Consider the following 19,336-nt stretch of genomic DNA (forward strand, 5'->3'; position numbering starts at 1 on the left):
TGACACACCAGAAACAGCAGCTCAATTGCTAAAGTTCACCTCATCTGATGCTACAGCTCAAATTAATAGCTGAGGAAATTAACTAGTCCAGTAGCCACAAAATTATTCAGATCTTGGGTTAAATACCACTTAAGTCCTGACTAAGTTCAGCAACTTGATCAAGGGTGAAAGAAGTACCAAGAGCAGACGGACGACGATGACAGGATTACAAAGTGCTACAAACACTGCACATCAAGTTCTAAGCAAAAGGATAGTTCAGATGAAAAATCCCATTTGGAATGGGGAGAAAACCCGGACGACTAAACCATCAAAGGTCTCAACGAAATTACGCCTCATCAGCGTAGGCTGGCTCGAGGATGGCGGCCTCGGCTTCCTGCACCTCCTTCTCAGTCTTCCTTCCCTTCTTGGACTTGTAGTAGACGCTCATAAAGGTACCGACGGCACCATACTTTTGGCGGCAATGCTCGTAGTGAGAAGCATCAAACATCCTCCAGAAGTCCTTCTCGTTGAGCTCAGATACAGCGTACTGTGGCTGGTAGCTGTGGTTCTCAATCAGCCACTGCTCCAGCCTGTGGACAGCTAGAGCGCCATTGAACTCCTCGCCCCTCAGGACAGCACCAGGAGCATAGTACACACCAACATCGGTGAACATCTGGGCATAGCTAGTGTCACCTTGCCTGTGGTGGTGCTCAAAGCCAGGCTCTGGGTACACCATGGTTTTCACAGGGAGCTTGTAGAGCCGGTGCGGGCACAGCCACAGTGGATAAACCTAATAACAGAAATTATTAGTGAACTGTAAGCAGCAGTAGATTGCAGTACACTAAAATAGTTGGTACAGGCACAAGAATAGTTAGGTGAACTTACATCAAGCCCAAAGATATAAGTAATAGAATGCATGTGCAAGCATAACAATTTATGGCATGGAATATTCATTTCTAGAAGTAGTTATATAATTGAAAAGCCTCGTTTTAAATGCATATTTGATACTTAAACATCAAATATTCGATCCGAAGTGAAACACACCTCCATTTCCTTGTGAACAAACTCAAGAGCATCTCCAACTTTGTACAAGGGAACCAGCATGTCTTGAATCACATGGTTGTCATGGTAGTAATTCCTGATAGATTCACCCTGTGTGGCCTTGAGCAGAGACACCTTTGGTGGCATCAGCCAGCCCAAGAGGAACCTGAACCAGAATTGGTCGCCGAATGGCAAGATCAGCTTCCCCTCCCAGTACAGACACCGGGTGTGACGGTGGTAGTACTCTCTTGTTGGAATGTACTCCACAAACTCACCCTTCTTGAGTGCTGTCTGAGCATGTTGGTAAAACCAAGGCTTGAACCACCACCCGACACAGTTGATCTTATTGCCCTTCTTCTTTGCCTCTTCTTTGGAAGCATAAACACCAGTCATCATGACACCCTCATTTTCTGTGTACACCATTCCCTCAACGAAGTCTGGGACCTTTGCAGGATCACCATCTCGTGGTGCAAACGAATCACAATAACCTTGTGCTATCTCCTTCAGTGACCCTTTAACTGGAGTATATGTGAGCCTCATGTATTCCTTGATGGGAATGAGTTTGATCTCAGCGGAAACAAGAAACCCAAGTGTTCCCTGGGACCAGGGAATGCCATAGAAAAGGTCAGAGTACTCATTATCCTTAGTGGCTCTAACAACTCGACCGTCTGCAAGAACAACTTCCACGGCGACAACAGTGTCAGAGAAAAGACCATAGAGGTGAGAGCTCCCTTCAATACCATACCCATTGATCAGTCCCCCAACAGTAAGGTCATCAAGCTCAGCAACAACTGCAAGGGCAAGGTTCATTGGGCATGTAGCTCTGGTTATCTGGCCCATGTTGACAAGAGGCTCAACCTTGGCAACCATTCTCTCTCTGTCAATCTCAAGAATGTTCCTGAAGGCGGAAAGGTCAACCTCAAAATGCCTAGCACGCTTGTAGTCTACATTGCGCATGCCAACAGCAATCCAGGGCTTCCTAGCTGTGCAAACAAGGCCATCCTTCTTTGGGTTCCTCTGCTTGAGCCGCTTCACAACTTTTTGCACATTGTCATCATGTTCCTTCTGGCGACGTTTCTCAGATTTCATGGCAGACCAGACATCGCCCAAATAGATATTGAAGTAGATCAGAGCGGAAATGGGGAGCACCACAAAGATCACCAGAATCCATCGGAACTTTACCAAGTAGTCCACCAAAACCTTCTTCCTCTTCGGACGAACGAGGGGCTCCTGCAGATCTGCCATGGCTGCAGTCCGGCTCTAGGAACAGAACAGTTCGAGGAGAAAACAGAATTAGTTAGAGTAATGATTTTTATCAATCACCACACTGAAGCTGTATGTTTCTTGAAAATTAAAAAAAAAACAGTAAAAGTGAAAGTGAAGCACATAACAAGAACAGACCCAAAAGATTTTACATGAGAAGATGCCAAAAACAACAAATGTACATGATTATTGATTAATATCTTCTCCGCTGTATTGACACAGTTACATCCATCACACTTCCATTTTACCATCTAAAGTACCAAGTAAAGATGACGCAACAATGTCAAAGGCATATCATTCTTGCACACTGGATAGGTATACCATAATAGAACCTATTTTAAGGGGTAACAGGGCAATGACATGCAGAAGCAAAAAAAGGAGGGTGAATCAGTAATGCCATGTCAACATATGTACTACTAAGATGCAATTTGTAGGATAACTGATCCTCCCAGCTCAACATCCACATCCAAGACCAACCGCCACCTTGCACCATTCATGAAAAATTTCACAACACAACAAGAGACACAAAAAGAATCGACACGGTGTCGACGTCCATGTGAATGCCGCAGCACGCATGCTGTGAGGCTGCCCATCACAACAAAAAGGACCGCGGCATTGCATCGTATCATGCGTTCTCGCTCACATAATCCAACAACAACTGAACCCCCCCCCCCCCCCAAAGCTCACGCATGCGGCGTGAGCACCAATCCATGGCTAGCATGCACGCACGCACGCACGCAGCAAAACATGCTCCCACACGGAGACACCACAGATCTGTTCAGGCGGGGACCTCAGAAACCTCACGGGTTCAGCTAAACCCTCCCCAAGAACCCGAACCAACCAAACCCCCCCAAATCCCTCCCTCGAAAAACAAGCCGCTACCAACACTACCACTACGACTACGACTCTACACCGCAAGAACCCGGAAGAAACGGGACTGGATCCGTCGATCCGAGCGGGAAGAAATCCCCTCAAGGCAATCTCCGGTGGCTCATGAAGCGGCGGGGAGGAGGGAGAGAAGACGAGTGGCATATACCTTGGGCCCGATCCGAACCGGGAAGGAGGAGGAGGAGGAGGCCGGCGGCGGCTCGGCGGCAGCGCCGCGCGGGCGGAGACGGCGAGGCGAGGCGAGGAGCTCGGCCTCACTGCCTCTGCTCTGGCGCCGCTGGTCGGGGTGGGGAGCCGGAGGTGGTGGTGGCGGAGTCTGGGGATGGGGGACTCAAGTAGTGGAGTGGAGCGCACAGCGCAGGGGCGGAAAGGGAAATTCCTTTTCGGCGGTACTACACGACAAGAGATGGCGAACGGGCGAGAAATACGCGGAAATGACTCTTTTGACCCCCCTACTCCCCAGCGCCCGGAAATTCAGCTCAATATTTCACTTTTCCGTTTTCCCAATTTTAAATGGCACTCCGGTACTCCCCTGTCTTCAAGTGCAGTTATAAGTTTTTGCGTCTAATTTTTATCGTCCGTTTTATTTAAATTTTTTTATAATTAGTATTTTTATTATTATAAGATGATAAAATATGAAGGGTGAATAGCTAAAGTGGTCCTCCAAGTTTCATCCAAAGCTCAGTTTAGTTCTTAATGTTTCAGTCTATCCATATTACTCATTCAAGTTTTTATTTTAGTTCAAACTTATCCTTAAACCAACAACTCTCTTGATAAATGACACTTATACCCCCATCATTCACATATATAAGAGAAAATTTGTATGCTTTATTTTTTTAAGATAATGTTTAGTAAATTATGTAAAACGAAAATAAATTATGTACTAGCAAGTGTATACGATAGTAATTGCTTAAGTTTCATGTGCACATATTGAAATAATGGGAAGTATATATGCAATGTTGTTTATTCATCTTGGTTTTCTCCCTTTTAGTATATAGTTGTATATAAATTAAGGGCAAAAGGGATATTTTCTAATAGAAATATTGACTTAAAAATAGCCATATGGCATATTAAGTGGGCCCAAGTATGATGTCAAGCCAAAACAAATATTTAGAGGAGCTATGTGGATAAAATGAAACGTGAAGGACCAAATTGAGCCTTCGGTGAAACTTGAGGGACTTAATTAGCTATTCACCCAAATATGAATAGTACTTTTACGTCACTTATGATTTTAATTTTTTTTAAAAAAATAAATAAGACGGACAGTTAAAGTTGTGCACGGAAAATCATGGCTGCACTTAAAATATGACAGAGGGAGTACCAAAGAATATGCCCAAGATATACCTAAATATTTAATATGCCCAAGATATACCTAAAAATTTATCTCTAAAATTATGTTTTTGAATTTCTAGTTTGATTTTAAGGTGTAAACTAACTTCTAATAATAAAAAATGGAACCACCCCCTAACTACCAACAGATACGAAAAAAAATTGCTCTGCCCATCGCCTCCCACGCACACGATCTCTCCACTTGTCACCCACTCCTTTCGCCATGCGGAAATTTGGAGCGAGAGTATCTCTCGACTTGTGGAGAGCGAGAAAGGAGGAGAAGAGGATTCTAATTTTTTGATACATCTCTAGGGGAGTTGTTGAGTAAGCTTTTCACAAAATAAACCTCAATTTTAGAATTGGGTTTCATTTAGGGATATTGTTGGTCATGAACTAAGAGAAGCACATTTTGTGCGCAGCGGAAGTTTGTTCTCCATTTTCGTTAAATTTGAAATGTGCCATAAGTAATATACTCCCTTCGTCAAAATTTTTTTAAAAAAAGCTTTATCGATTTGTCTCGCAAAAATGTATTTTTAAGTTAGAGCATCTTCATCCCACTTTAAAAGACAAAAATTAGCACTTGTGGATAAAAAAAATCGCATTCATATAGTCTCTCCATCACACTCTCCAAACTATTCGGCCGGCCAAACTCCTTAACTCGTCAAACTTGGCCAACTTACTCCACTTACAATCCACACACCTTCTGTGGGTCCCACTACCTCATATTCACTTTCTTCCTCCATTCGAGAGCAATGTTAAAGGTTGCAACTCGGGAAGGTGAGCGGCGGAACCGGCACCGTCGAGAGCGCCTCTCTCTCGACTCTGTCACAGTGGCCTCTCCCTTGACTCCGTAGCCACAGCCTCCACGTGCCTCCTCACCGCCGTGGCCTCCCGCTCATTGTCGCCCCAATGATGCTGCCATAGCACGGGCGACGACCTCCCTTTCTTCGGCGTCAGCCACCCCTACCTCGCACTCAAGGATCCTCCACCACCATCCACCTTCGCACGGACATCATCGCTGCGGAGAGGGAGTGGGCCGGGAGGAGCTCTGGGATGGCCCCAGTGAGAGAAGAGGGAGAGAGGGAGAAAGAGGAGAAAGAGGGGGGAGAGGGTAGAGGCTAACATATGGGTCTTAGGCCCTGTTCTATTCTTCAACTCCAAACTACAATTTCGTCGTTTTTCTTTCAACTAGTTAAATGGTGTGTTTTTTAAAAAAGTTGCTAAAAAAATAAATCTATTTTTTTTAATTTATAATAGTTAATACTTAATTAATCATATGCTAATGAGGTTTCTCGTTTTGCGTGTATCAACAATCTATCTCTAAAATGGAAGATCGAACAAGGCCTTAGTGTCATAAATTCAGAGTAGAGAAAGTAGAGGAACAGTTTGTTGGAGTGAGCAACAAGTTTGGCTTGCGAAACCAATTATAGAGCTAGCTATATGGGTGTTTGGAGAGTTTTATTTGGGAAGTCTAATTGGAGAAAGACTACCGCGAAATAAGCCCTCAATCCCTTTGAGGGCGGGATTAACCGAACAAAATTCAAGAAAGAAGTTAAGCCATATAAGAAGCACAATGGGTGGCTTCGGAGATCGCAAGCCTAAGTGCAAGGTCATTGCTAATGCATGGTTTCGCGGCAAATTTAGTTTTTTTACTGACAAGATGAAAAATATTATCATGTGGTGATGACCCTACTATAAGTCAGCTATAAACTCATATCGAAAATATAAAAGAGGAGAGAGAAGATGAGAGGGCTACAGATTTACAGCCAGCTACAGCATAGACTCTCAGACACCATGTATGTATGATATGTGGGACCATGTATTAATAGTGTAGTATATATTTATAGATAACTACTATATGAATTGACTATAGATGGGATTTGGAACTTATAGTTGACTATACTATTAAACTTGCTCTAATGGTGAATGTGGTCAACTCACCTTACCCCATGCATGATCAACTACCTACCATATGAAGGGCGGATGGTGAGACAGAAGACAGTGGCCCGATCAGGGGATATTATTTATATGCTTTGCTCCAGTGGAGAACTGGAGATGAAAGAGAGGATTAGAAATTTTTTTAATGATCACATTAACAAGACTGATAACAATAATAGGATTATAGAACAAATTGCTAAACGACGATTATAAATAAGAGAATCAAAATAGTTAAATTATCGAACCAATACATGCATCACGTTTTTTTTTCTCTTTTTGATGACTCCAAATATCTCATCTCAACTACTAAAATGTTTCTGCTTTATGTTTTGATCGTTTTAATTAACAATAATGATGTCCAACAACTACATATTTCACATCACACATGCACAAAAAAAACATTTTGCCCATTTTACGTGCGGATGAGAAATATATATAATAAAATGGCGAGATATTCTAGACATGCACGCGTGTATAATCATCTCCTGCCTGGACGGAGGGGATGAGATCATCGAATTACCTGAACCAATAATACATTTATTTTATTAGGAAACCAAAATAATACCTGACAAAGTCCGGACAGATAAGATAACATGCCTGATCGATCATACTGACTAAATTACAATCACTGATTAAATTAAATACTCCCTCCGTTTCGAAATGTTTGACACCGTTGACTTTTTAGTACATGTTTGACCGTTCGTCTTATTCAAAAACTTTTATAAAATATGTAAAATTATATACCTACATAAAAATATATTTAACAATGAATCAAATGATAGAAAAAGAATTAATAATTACTTAAATTTTTTGAATAAGGCAAACGGTCAAACATATGCTAAAAAGTCAACGGCGTCAAACAATTTGAAACGGAGGGAGTATTAGACACTAGATTAAATTAAATATTAGCCACTAGCTAGGCAACGTATATTGATCTCAGCGACGGATCTGCACGAGACGTGAGACGAGGTGATGCCTGTTCATCCATTTGTCTGGATCTCAGATTCAGATCGTCGCCGGCTTTATTTATAGTTCCACGTGCATGCGTGTTCTGTCGCCGCCCGGCCGGCCGGAGAGCGGCAGCTGCTAGCTAGCTACTCCGTAGCTCCGTCGCCTGCCGAAGTTCGCCGGAAGGCAGTGGATGAGCCAGCAGGATCCCGAAGCACAGATGCGCTATATAGGCCTGTTTGGATCCAGAGGGCTATTAAATAGCCCTCCAGAATCTTGCTATTTAGGAGTATTAAATGTAGATTAGTGACAAAACCTATTCTATAACCCCTAGTCTATTTTGCGAGACGAATCTAATGAGGTATATTAATCCATGATTTATTATAGTGATGCTACAGTAATCGGTCGCTAATCATGGATTAATATACATCAGTAGATTCGTCTCGCAAAATAGAGGTTATGGAATCGGTTTTGTCGGTAATCTACGTTTAATATTCCTAAATAGCAAGATTCTGGAGGGCTATTTAATAGCTCGGAGGATCCAAACAAGCCATAATACTCCATCCGTTCTAAAATATAACCATTTTTTAAAGAATTCAACACAGTCTTCGAGATGCTTATTTGACCAACATATCTATAAAAATAAAATATTTTAAATAAAAAATGTTGCATATTATGATAGCTTGTTTAACGATAAATCTAGTAACATCGATTTTACATTATTGATCTTGTTTGTTTTTTTGTTATTAACAGTTAAAGTTAAAAAAATTGACTTTGCACTATGCTAAAAATGCTTATATTTTCGAACGAGGGGGGTACCGTTTTTTGACGATCAACCAATTCTCTCAGACATTGATGGTTATCTGTAGTAAAGACACAAGCGGACAAGCCTGGGCGACTACCTGACTTGTCCGAGAGCTGGCTCCGCCTCTACCAGAAGGGATGTAGATTGCACGAGTAGGGGGCGTTGCAAGAGCTCTGTCCTCAATCTTAAGGTTGTCAGTATCTTTGATATGTATGATATGTATCGTAGTATTTTCGTAGCAAACAAGGAACGATATTGATCCTAGTATTTATTTTAATTTCGGTAATATCCCGATCCTATGTAAGAGTTTCATATGATTTAACGAGATCGGACGGGTCTTATATATATAGGAACACAATCCTGCTACGATATATCCTCCCTAGTTTCCTGGTCATGACAAGTTTTGATCCTAACCAAAACGAACTACCAGTCATAACTGAAGAGCATGCAGTGGCAAATATAGTGTTGAGGTTTGTTGGTGCGCAAGCCCTATCTCTACCCTGCCTCAAGTCACTGCCCGTATGGCAGGATGTTGACTGCAACAATCAATGACTAAAGTTGTAAATGTGAAATGTTCTATGAGTAGACCTTACCAATTTGTTCGTAGATTTTGTGGATATATATGGACATGGAATGTTTCTATAGATGCATTTGATAGTGCGGTGGTAAGGGGTATGTGGTTTTAATTCTAACGTCATGTGTTCAATTCTCAACATGCTCATAATTTCTTCTTAAAAAATGTTTGGAGGGATAATTCTCCCTACAAATCTATCTCTCTTTTTTTTAACATAGCTCCAAATTAAGATGGAGTAGGCAGCTTCAAATTGAGATGGAGTAGGCAATATGTTTTTTTTTCTTTTGATTATATGAGGTGTGTTTGGATAATGGGAAATGGGGGGCGGAATTGGGATTAGGAAATGAATAAAAGGTTAGGATTAAATGAAAATGGAATAATTGATGCTTAGAATTTAAAGATGGATGAAAAATTATTTCCCTTTTCTATTTGCCAAACACTGCCATAGATATTTGGGTTTCATCAGAAAATGCCGAGTTAGCGTATCTCTTGTTGCTTTAGCCTCCCTTAACTTAAGCGAAGTTGACTGTGCTTATGGGTTTATCACCTTGCAGCAATAGCATCTAAGCCATGGGGCCCACAGCTCAGTCAGCTCGATACACACGCCTGCTTCCTAGGCCCCACCAGCATGGACCGGAGGATCTGGTGATCTGTCTTAACCACTTTCACCCCCACATTTCAGTTAAGTACTGTACCCTACTGGTCCAATCCAATCCAATCCAATCTGGTCCGTTGGATTTAGATCCGGTGGTACAAGTGGGCTGGGCCAGGTGGGCACCATCCAAAGCCAAAGCCTAGTGCTTACCGTGTACCCTGTTCAGAAGGCAAAGACCGCATCAAATGCAACCAAGTTGAGTGTGATGCTAATTCAGATTAGATAGGAAGATTATAAATTTCCTGAAGAGATCAAAATGTCTTCCAGGTTTGAATGAACGGTAACCCAATAGCTGACCTGAACTCATAGAGCTATAAACGAATTATACTAGGCCCAGTTCTTTACTCCAAATCCAAAATTCAAATTTCTCATTTTCCATTACGCTTTTTAAATTGTTAAATGATATATTTTTTTAAAAAAAATTATGTACAAGTTGTTTAAAAAATTTAAATAGATCGTTTTTCAGTTTTATAATTATTAATATTTAATTAATTATGCGCTAGTGAGTACTCTCGTTTTGAATGGGCTGAAAATTTCTATCCACGCGAGCCGATCGAACGCAGCATCAGAGAAACAGACAAACCCGGACAGCAATACAGCTCCGATCCTGATTTTTTCCTTTTGTTTAAGTAGAGATCGTACTCCTGAATGGCATGCATTTGTTGGGATCTGATCTGCACAGTGTCGAAAATGGGGTAAACAAATCCATGGGTGTCAGGCGATCAAAACAAGACCCAAGCTAAGTTGGCAGAGTTTTTTCTTAGAACCCTGTTCATCCGGATTTTGTATATATTTCTTGGGATAAAATATGAGGATCAGTAGTATATATAAGAAGGAGATGGATTGTATGTAGCACTGCAGAATATATTGATGCTATCCTTTTCTTTTCATGAACACAGAGCTGTATCGTGCAGTTCTGAGTAACCCCAGCAACATCATCTTCAGCACCCGATAAAGGGTAATCCTCCAACGCTTATCTTGCATATCCCCAAACCTAACATTCTGATAAATGGATTTAACCTAGCTAACCCGATCTATCCAAACTCTTGAACAAAACACATGCTAAGGGGTTATCCATCTTGTTGTTTCTCACACTTGCTTCGTCACCTAGAGCATGCCTACTCCGAGACCGCTCTACCGGTCTCATGCGAGTCTACTGCGCCGCGACCGTGAACTAGCTCCCTCAGCAATGGCTATTTTTCATTTCTCCTTGTGAGTTCAAAAACATTGTTCTTATGTTATAAGTGTCCATCAACAAAGAAAAACAAAATATTTTAAGTGTTTTAGAGCAAAACCAAACTTTGTCATGTGTTCATCAGTGTAGACGTGTAGACATTGACTACTACTCTACCCATGAATGATATGTGCTGAGTGAGCGCGCGCTTTGCACCTGACTTGTATAAAAAAGGCCAAGAGCTAGGCCAGCTGGGAGCATATGTATAATGGAGTAATGTATTGATAGATTAGATTAACGTACTTAATTATGATCGCACGATGGATCACGAGATGAGATTTGAGATGGAGACTGACAGTTTGGCTGGATCTCAGATTCAGATCGTGCAGCCGCTGATTCTCCAGTGTGCGGTGGTCCACGTGCCTGCGTGCTTTGTCGCCTCCTCGGCGGCCTGCACCTTTGCTGCTTTGCATCGTCGTCTCATCACGCAGGGACATGATCGTAATTTCAGACACAAATTCTCCACCAATTGTTAGGCTGCCACAGCCAGTGTGGGGTGCCCGGATCGATGCCTTCGGTCAGATGCTCTGTCCGGTTACAAACTTACAATTACAATATACAAATATACTAATGTAGGAATAGTTTTATTGATATCAACCAATTATATGACAATTAAAATAAAAACACTATCGGTTAGCTAGCTACCCCTCCGCCCATAAAAAGTTGTGACGTTTCCTGATACAATAAATATAGACAAGAGCATATCTAAATGTTTTTCTTCAAACTTTCAACTTTTCCATCACATCAAAACAGAGCCGGTCCTATGATTTTGAGGGCCCTAGGCGAACTTATCGCGATGGGCCCTATAAGCTATATATATAAAATTTTATGATATATATAGACGCTAATTTTATTTGCAAAACGAAAATAAATACTTTCATATATTAAATTTAATATGTCTGGTAATTATCGAGAAATAAAGTCAACCAAAACAACAATATATTTATACCTTGGAACTAATCATCACCTTAATGAAGAAAAGAACCCCATCATATCCATTGCTTCTCATGAAAAGATACTTCTTCGGGCATTTCTTGATGCAAAACCATCAATAACGGTATTAAGATCAATAGTGTCTCAGATTGGGCGATAAGGCGACAACACTCCAACTCCTCTCGTTTCGGCGTTTCTGCTTCCAGATAGGCCATAGACAGATACTAGACTACTAGTATTAGGTATTGGTCCCCCCACTATCATGGGCCCCCCACCATCATGGGCCCCCGACGGTCGCCTCGGCTGCATAGGGCCAGGGCCGGCCCTGATCAAAACTTTTCTACACATATAAACTTCCAACTTTTCCATCGCATCGTTCCAATTTAAATCAAACTTCTAATTTTGTGAAAATTAAACACACCCCTAGTGATATATTTTGGGGCTACAAATCTAAATATCTGTTACTACTGGTAGTGTTTATATCAGTTTATGTTTTTGGAGTTTGTTTCCCCTTAGCAGTGGCCTCAGGTCGCCATCACATTTCTTCTGATAGAACAACACGTATTGTTTTCAGCGTTTCTTTTTCCTATTAAAAAAAAGCTTGAAGGGAATATCATAGGTACAGTGAATCTAATTTGTCGACTATTAATTGATGTACTTCGATTGTTCAGGACTATTGCCGACTATTAATTGGCGTACTTTGATTGTCCATGACCAAATTAATAGTAGATGTAGTTACGCAACTGGATCGTCCTACTACTTTTTTACATGGTTATGTATTTGTCAGTTGTTCTTTTTTACTTATCAATTATTTTATCAATCTAGACCGATTCCAATACAATGCATTTAAATTCGTTGTACATTTAGTATTGTATTTCCATATCATGTAAGTTTATGCTTATACACCTTATGTACATATCTTGCATAAATATAGGTAACTGACAGTAAAAAATAAATCAGGACCATTTGTTCAGCGTCACTGCACCAGTCATTCTACATAAACCAAGCCCAGTTATACTACTCTTGCTTGGATATCCTATGCATCCCTTGCCCCAAGGAGATTGCTATTTGCAAAGGAATAATTTCCTTGTAGATCCCTCATCTTGACGTCAAGTTTGAATTATATCCTAAAAAATCGCAACACCAGATACAACATTTTTCTTAACCTGAAAAACCGGTGTACCTAAGATTCCATAGCAGTATAGTGCCTGGTTTTGATTGACGTAGCGATTTAACTCTAGTCAACACGACGAGTCAGCATGGGACTCGTATGCGCCCACATGTCACAAACCAACCCATGTTCCTCTATTCTTCCCTCTCCCCTCACTTCCCCATCTCTTTCCAAGCTGGGAGACAGGCAACGACCAGAGGGGAAAGGGTAGAGACAGTGCCATCGAGTTTGGTGGTGAGCGAGGAGGAGGACATCATGATGCGGACACTGGTGGAGAAGTGCTTTTTAGTCCCGGTTCGTAACCCCCCTGTAGTCCCGGTTTTTAAACCGGGACTACCAATCCGGGACTAAAGATCGTTATCTTTAGTCCCGGTTCAAATACCCGGGACTAAAGATCGATCTTTAGTCCCAATTGGTGTTACCAACCGGGACTAAAGAGAGGGGATCTTTAGTCCCGGTTGGTAACACCAACCGAGACCAAAGAGAGGTAGCGGCGGTGAGATGGTCCTTTTCTTTTTTTTTCTTTTTTATTTTCTCTCGAATCAAGTGGGATACATATCCCAAATCAAACCCCAAATACCCAAATCAAACCCAAACCAAAGTAACATCACAAATCTTATACATCACAGATCCATACAAATGTACAATGAATCACAATATTGTCCATACAAAAGTACATCACAGTGAATCACAAATAAAAAAACAATGTTGACTGCCGCTGTTGCCGGCCGCCGGCCGCGGCCCCATCGGCCGCCGTCGCACGGCCGCCTGCCGCGCGGCCGCTTCGCTCCGCCGCCGCCGCGCGGCCGCCTCGCTCCACCGCCGCCGCACAGCCGCGGCCCCACCAGCCGCCGCCGCGCAGTCGCCTCGCTCCGTCGCCGCCACCTCGTTCCGTCGCCGCCGCCCGGCCGCAGTAGAGAGGGGAAGGAGGAGGAGGAGGCGGGGATAGAAAGGGGGAGCAGAGAGGGGAAGGAGGAAGGGGAAGGGCCAGGGGAGGAAGAGGATATCGAGGAGGCGCTGGAGGCGGATACCGAGAGACTTAAAGAGGAGAGAAAAAAAAGGGGACTTAAAGGCGGGGATAGCATGGGAATCTTTACTCCCGGTTGGTATTACCAACCGGGACTAAAAATACATCTTTAGTCCCGGTTGGTAACTCCAACCGGGAGTAAAGCTTATGTTGATCTTTAGTCCCGGTTGGTGTTACCAACCGGGACTAAAGATCTCGGGGGGCCTGACAAGGCCTGACAGATTTAGAACCGGGACTAAAGATCATTTTTAGTCCCGGTTGGTAACACCAACCGGGACTAAAGATCAAATATACCCGCTGTAGCCACCAACCGGGACTAAAGATCATTTTTAGTCCCGGTTTTTAGTGGAACCGAGACTATTGTGGATTTCGGGCGACCGACCAAAGACGGTTTCTCCACCAGTGGGAGCATGGCCGCGGTGGTGAGTGTGGATGCAGAGGTGTACAGGGGCACCTCCATGCCCGCCGACCACTAGGTGGTGGTAGCGATGGCTAATTAGCCTCCAAGGTGCAAGTCGAGCTTCCTCGGAGCACCGAATCCAGCCCTATGGCGGGAGCTAGGGAAGCGGCACCAGCGAAACGATGCAATCATTAGAGGCAGATGTGCTTAGCAGCGAGGTGGCGATGAAGATGTCGGTGACAGAGGCACGTGAGGGGTGTTGTTGTCTGCTTCGGCATCGGCGGCCTCAGCGAGGGTCCCGAGGGAGGGTGAGCCGTCGCTCACCACCAAACATGCTAGTGTGCATGCTCGACGAGTGCACGCGGGCGAGCAAAGCGCACACCGAAGATGAGGAGCTTGGGGGATTCCTCTTCGTGACACAGGACATGTCCATATCCTCCCTTTGTTGGCCTATGTCTGCGTTGTATTCCTACCCGGACATGCTCACCCGTGTACACATGAGGAAGTCTCTGAATGGTTCCTGTAGTTCGGCAAGTTTGGAGTACATCCAACCCGACGAGGAGAGGGATAGCGGCCGCAACGGAGTAGAAGGGTGGCGGAAGACCGATATTGTGTAGGAGGAGTTCAATAAGGAGATGGAGATGTTGCGTCTCGTTGACAAGCTCCGCCATGGCCGTTGCTCCTCTTCTAGTTGGGCGGCACCCACTGTAGGCCTCCTAGCTGGTAGAGAGATGGGGGAAGAGAGGAGAGTGGGGGAGAGGGGGAGAGAGGAGGAATAGAGGAGGCTTGGTGACATGTGGGGGCCATGCCAACTCAACCAGGTTTGATTGGAGTCAACTTGCCACGTCAGTTAAAACCGGGCACTATACTACTTTGGGACCTCGAGGTACACCGGTTTTACAAGTTGAGAGCCACGTTATATCTGGTATTTTTGTTGAAGGATGTAATTCAAACCCGACGTCAATATCATGGACCTAAATCAAACTTATTCCATTTGCAAACAACTCGTATTGGACATTACTGAGCCATTATGACCCACAAATAAACACAAGGAAAAAGTACACAGAAGGTCCCTCAACTTGTCACCGAGATAAAAAAACGTCCTCGAACCGCAAAACCAGATATCGAGGGTCCCTTAACTTACCAAAACCGGTCACAATAGGTCATTCGGTGGTTTTGAGCCCGGTTTTATGCTACGTCGCAGCTGAGTTAGCGTGGGCCCCACGTGTCAGGTTGCCACGTCACATCTCTCTCCCTTTATGGCTTCACGGGGAGGAGGAGTCAGGGGGTCCCACTTCCTTTTTCTTTTCTTTCTCTTTTAATTTTGTCTCTTTCTCACGGTTTCTTCTCTTCGCCGTTCTCTTTCTCTCTCTGCCTTTTTTCCCTCCTCACGCACGCCGTCACGCGCGCGCAGCAAAGGATGGGCGCCGACGACGCAGGTGATGGCCGGCGGCGGTGGGGAAGAGGGGGCCGGCGGAAGGGGGAGAGCTTGGCGGCAGGGAGAGAGAGCCTGGTGGCGGCGCGGTTGCGTGCAGGAGCCGCGCGCAGGAGGAGAAAGGTTGCGCGGCGCGGCGTCTTGGTAGGGCGACCGGGAGGCGGCGCAGAGGGGAGGAATCAGGGCGGCGCCGGGCAGAGGAGGGAGGGAGGGAAGGGAGTGGTGCCGGAAGGAGAAGGTCAGGGGGCCAATTGGAGGGGGCGCAAGCGGCGGCGTCGGCTCCGCTTGGGCGATGGTCGGGCGCATCGGCGCGGCGCGGCGATCAGCGCCCGAGGGGAAAGGGGTGGCTACACGGCGGCGCACGTCTAGGCGCGACGACGGTTTGGGGGTGGATGAAGACAAGTAGACGACGACAATGGCGGCTTCAGTGCCGGAGGCGGAGGTGGTTGCTGGCGTGCGCAGGCGGGGGAAGCAGCTGCACGGGGGACGGTCGGCGGGTGCAAGCGGCGGGGGGAGGAGCGGCGCGCGGGCGGGCGCCGGCGGCGGGGGAAGCAGCGGCCCGGGCGGTGCCGCTCCACTGCCTTCTCCATCCTCCTCGAGCTCGTCATCTCTCGCTCCTGCCCCTGCCACCGCTGGCAAGGAGAACAGCTCACCGCCGCCGGCGAGGTCGAGGACGAAGTGGACCGCTGCTGGCCGCCCTGCCCAGACAAGAGAGAGAGAGAAGAGGAGGAGGAGGAGGAGGAAGGGAGCGGCGATCCTGCTGCTCGTCATCGTCAGGCTCCCCGCTGGTGTCATGCGGCGGGTCATGAAGCGGCGGCGCAAGAGCCGAGGCCGCCGCAGGGGGCGGTGGGGCTGCAGGAGGGCCGCCCCAGACGAGTCGCTGTCGGGGAGCGCCAAGGCGATGATCGCGGCCGCGTCAACGTTCGATATGATGGACGACAAGGTGGCGTCGGCGGCGGAGTGGGGGCGCGGCGAAACTGACGCGGCCGAGGCGGCGTCGGAGCTGGAGCTCGAGATGATGCGCTCCCGGTTCTACAGCAGCGGCTTCTAGCGGAGCCCCTCCTCAGGCTCCAGCTCCCGCGCCTCCTCCCTAAGCCGAAAGATGACGACGATGAGGCTGGCGTCCTCCGCTTGGTTTCACCGCCCCGCCGGCTTCGGGTGCCGCCACTCTGCCCACGCGTCCGCTCATCGCTGCCCCACTCCGTCCCACCAGCTTCGCGTGGCGCTGGTGACTCAGCAACGAAGACCAAGGTCAAAGCGCCACGGTGGACAAAACCAGCGCCACGTAGGATAAAACCATGTGAAATACTGCCTTGGGACCACTTGCGACCGGTTTTAGTAAGTTAAGGGACCCTCGATATCTGGTTTTGCAGTTCGAGGACGTTTTTTTATCTCGGTGACAAGTTGAGGGAACTTCGGTGTACTTTTTCCTAAACACAAAGAACAAAGCCCCAACCCAACATCACCCACGTCCGAAACAGCCCAACCCGTTAGGCAGCAGCCCATGATCATCCCGCCGGCGCCCATGGCGGTAAAAACTAAAAACGGCGAGGCAAGTAAGCAGCAACAGTGAGACGTGAGAGCGGCAGGGGACACAGGTACGGCCATCCTCGTGCCGGCGCCGACAAAGCAAAAAGCTAACAAATAAAGCGGCCGCCGAGTGAGTGAGAGTGAGACGGCGAGGTGGAGAGATGGAAGGAGCACGAGGCGTGGAACGGAAGAACGGACAGACAGCGATCGCGCGCGCGACACCGAGATGGCGCGGGCCCCGCCCCCCGCCCCCCGGCAACAAGATCCCCCCTCCCACCCCCGCACGCCCGCCCGCCACTCCACTCTCCACTCCACTCCACTCCACCATCGAATCGAATCACGCGCGCCATTGCCATTGCCATCGCCATCGCCATTGCGTTCTGCTCTGTTTCTGCGCCATGCGCGACATGGAGATGAGGTGGGCGGCGCCGGCGCCGGCGGCGAGGGGGAGGGGGAGGGCGAGGCGGCGGGCGCCTGACCAGCCGTCGTTCTCGTCGACGCTGCTCGACGCCATCTGCGACTCCATGGACGAGGGCGGCGAGGACGGCCGGACAAGAAACGCGGCGAGTGCGGCGGCCAAGAAGAGGCAGGAGGCGGCGAACAGCTACCACTACTACTACTGCTACAAGCCGTCGCTGGCCGCCAGCTACAGGGCGGCGCCGGCGCTGGGTTCCACGGCGGATTGCCCCGGGAGGGGCTACTTCTCGTCGTCCGAGGTGGAGTACTCGCTTCGCCGGCTCCGCCCCATCCGCACCTCCGCCGCCGGTGGCGCGGGAGACGGCGCGGCGGTCGCGCGGAAGCAGCGGCATGAGCAGCCGGATGTGGAGAAGACGGCGAAGACGAAGCCGGGCTCCGCCTCGGCCCGCGCGTGCCGCAGGCCGGCGTCGCCCGGCGCGCGGCTCGCCAGCTTGCTCAACTCCATCTTCTCCGGCAAGCGTCCATCCGCGCAGCGCCCGGCGTGTTCGCCGGACTACCCGGAGCCCGCGTGCTCGACGGCGCCACCGTCGTCGTCGTCGTCGTACGCGCGCCGCCCCTGCCACGCCAAGACGCCGCGCACCCCCCCCACCACCACCACCACGGCGAGGGCGCGGCCGAGCCGGAGCAGGACCGTCCGGTTCCTGGACATCGACGGCAAGGTCGCGGTGGCCGCGGCCGTCGCCGGCTGCCGCCGAATTCCGGTCATGGAGGTGGAGGCCGACACCGACGACGGAGGTGAGGAGAGCAGCGACGCGAGCTCGGACCTGTTCGAGCTCGACAGCCTCGCGGCCATTGCTCCGGCGGGTGGTCGCGACGGCTCCTACGGGGACGAGCTGCCGGTGTACGGGACCACCGGAGTTGGGATCCGCCGCGACATTGGCCGCCGCCGTCCGTACGGCCATGCTCCTTGTCGGAGCTGGAGTAGGGCTGTCTAGTAATTTGGTAGAAGCTGAGGGGGCTCACTGTAAAAATAGTCCGATAGTAATAGTACTATGGTGTTCCTTTTCATTCCCTTTTCCAAGGTTTTGAGGAGGTGTGTACATGTAATTGTAGCTATATAATTGGTACTTTGTACTCTGTGTTAACACAATCAATTTGTAGGTCTTTTTATAAGCATGCCAATGCATTTCTTTTAACGTTTACACGACATATACACATTTGCGTGCACACACTACACATAAAACACCACACTCTAAGAGAAGAAAATCAGTGGACATATCACTAATCTCACTAAATTTCTTTTCAAAGTCCACCTGCATGATCTCACTAAATCCATTTGTAAAATAATTGTGGGTCATTCTTTTGTATAGATTTCTTTAGTAATGTGTTGGTTGTTTTTAGTCACACAATACATCTATTCGATAAAGGAAGGAGTTTCCCATCTCAGGAATCCTTCGAAACATTTAGTTTTTCTAAATTTTCATAGGAATTGATTAACTTTTTTTCTCAATCTTTTTATGAAAATTTTCCATTTCAAAGGAGGCCTTGTTGTTGAGAACTTGAGATGATGCTATCCGAAGATGTATGAATCTTGGAGCAATCAAGACCATAAGGGGAAAAAAACTTACGACTAATGTAAGTTTCTTTCTCATAAAACTACACCGATCTTCAAACTTCAACATTGTTGTATCTGGTACTCCCTACGTTCTTAAATATAACAACTTTTAGGTTCAGAATTTGCCTTAAAAATAACAACTTTTCCACCAACA

At 46.8% G+C, this 19,336-nt stretch overlaps 3 protein-coding genes across 3 annotated transcripts; 2 read left to right on the plus strand and 1 right to left on the minus strand.

The window, feature by feature from the left end:
- LOC4348555 (delta(24)-sterol reductase) lies at window positions 1-3,536 on the minus strand. The gene is made up of 3 exons (XM_015758956.3): window positions 3,320-3,536; window positions 1,024-2,278; window positions 1-769 (listed from the first exon to the last, which is right to left on the minus strand). Exons 2-3 carry the CDS (start codon window positions 2,263-2,265, stop codon window positions 326-328), a joined length of 1,686 nt encoding a protein of 561 aa, XP_015614442.1. The 5' UTR covers window positions 2,266-2,278; window positions 3,320-3,536; the 3' UTR covers window positions 1-325.
- A 12,002-nt stretch (window positions 3,537-15,538) lies between these two features.
- LOC107279147 (protein BIG GRAIN 1-like) lies at window positions 15,539-18,769 on the plus strand. The gene has a single exon (XM_015758413.3). It carries the CDS (start codon window positions 17,312-17,314, stop codon window positions 18,560-18,562), a length of 1,251 nt encoding a protein of 416 aa, XP_015613899.2. The 5' UTR covers window positions 15,539-17,311; the 3' UTR covers window positions 18,563-18,769.
- On the plus strand, window positions 15,539-18,769 carry LOC136353809 (uncharacterized). Its single transcript, XM_066305043.1, has one exon. The coding sequence runs from the start codon at window positions 16,036-16,038 to the stop codon at window positions 16,669-16,671; it is 636 nt and encodes a 211-aa protein (XP_066161140.1). The 5' UTR covers window positions 15,539-16,035; the 3' UTR covers window positions 16,672-18,769.
- Window positions 18,770-19,336: the final 567 nt, after the last annotated feature.

The sequence above is a fragment of the Oryza sativa genome, chromosome 10, assembly GCF_034140825.1.
Source record: "Oryza sativa Japonica Group chromosome 10, ASM3414082v1".
In the NCBI taxonomy this organism is placed as follows: domain Eukaryota; kingdom Viridiplantae; phylum Streptophyta; class Magnoliopsida; order Poales; family Poaceae; genus Oryza; species Oryza sativa.

Coding starts and splice junctions, on each gene's coding strand:
- LOC4348555 (XM_015758956.3), bottom strand. CDS start 2,265: ATGGCAGATCTGCAGGAGCCCCTCGTTCGTCCGAAGAGGAAGAAGGTT. Junction 770..1,023: donor TTGTTCACAAGGAAATGGAG/GTGTGTTTCACT, acceptor TTCTGTTATTAG/GTTTATCCACTGTGGCTGTG.
- LOC136353809 (XM_066305043.1), top strand. CDS start 16,036: ATGGCGGCTTCAGTGCCGGAGGCGGAGGTGGTTGCTGGCGTGCGCAGG.
- LOC107279147 (XM_015758413.3), top strand. CDS start 17,312: ATGGAAGGAGCACGAGGCGTGGAACGGAAGAACGGACAGACAGCGATC.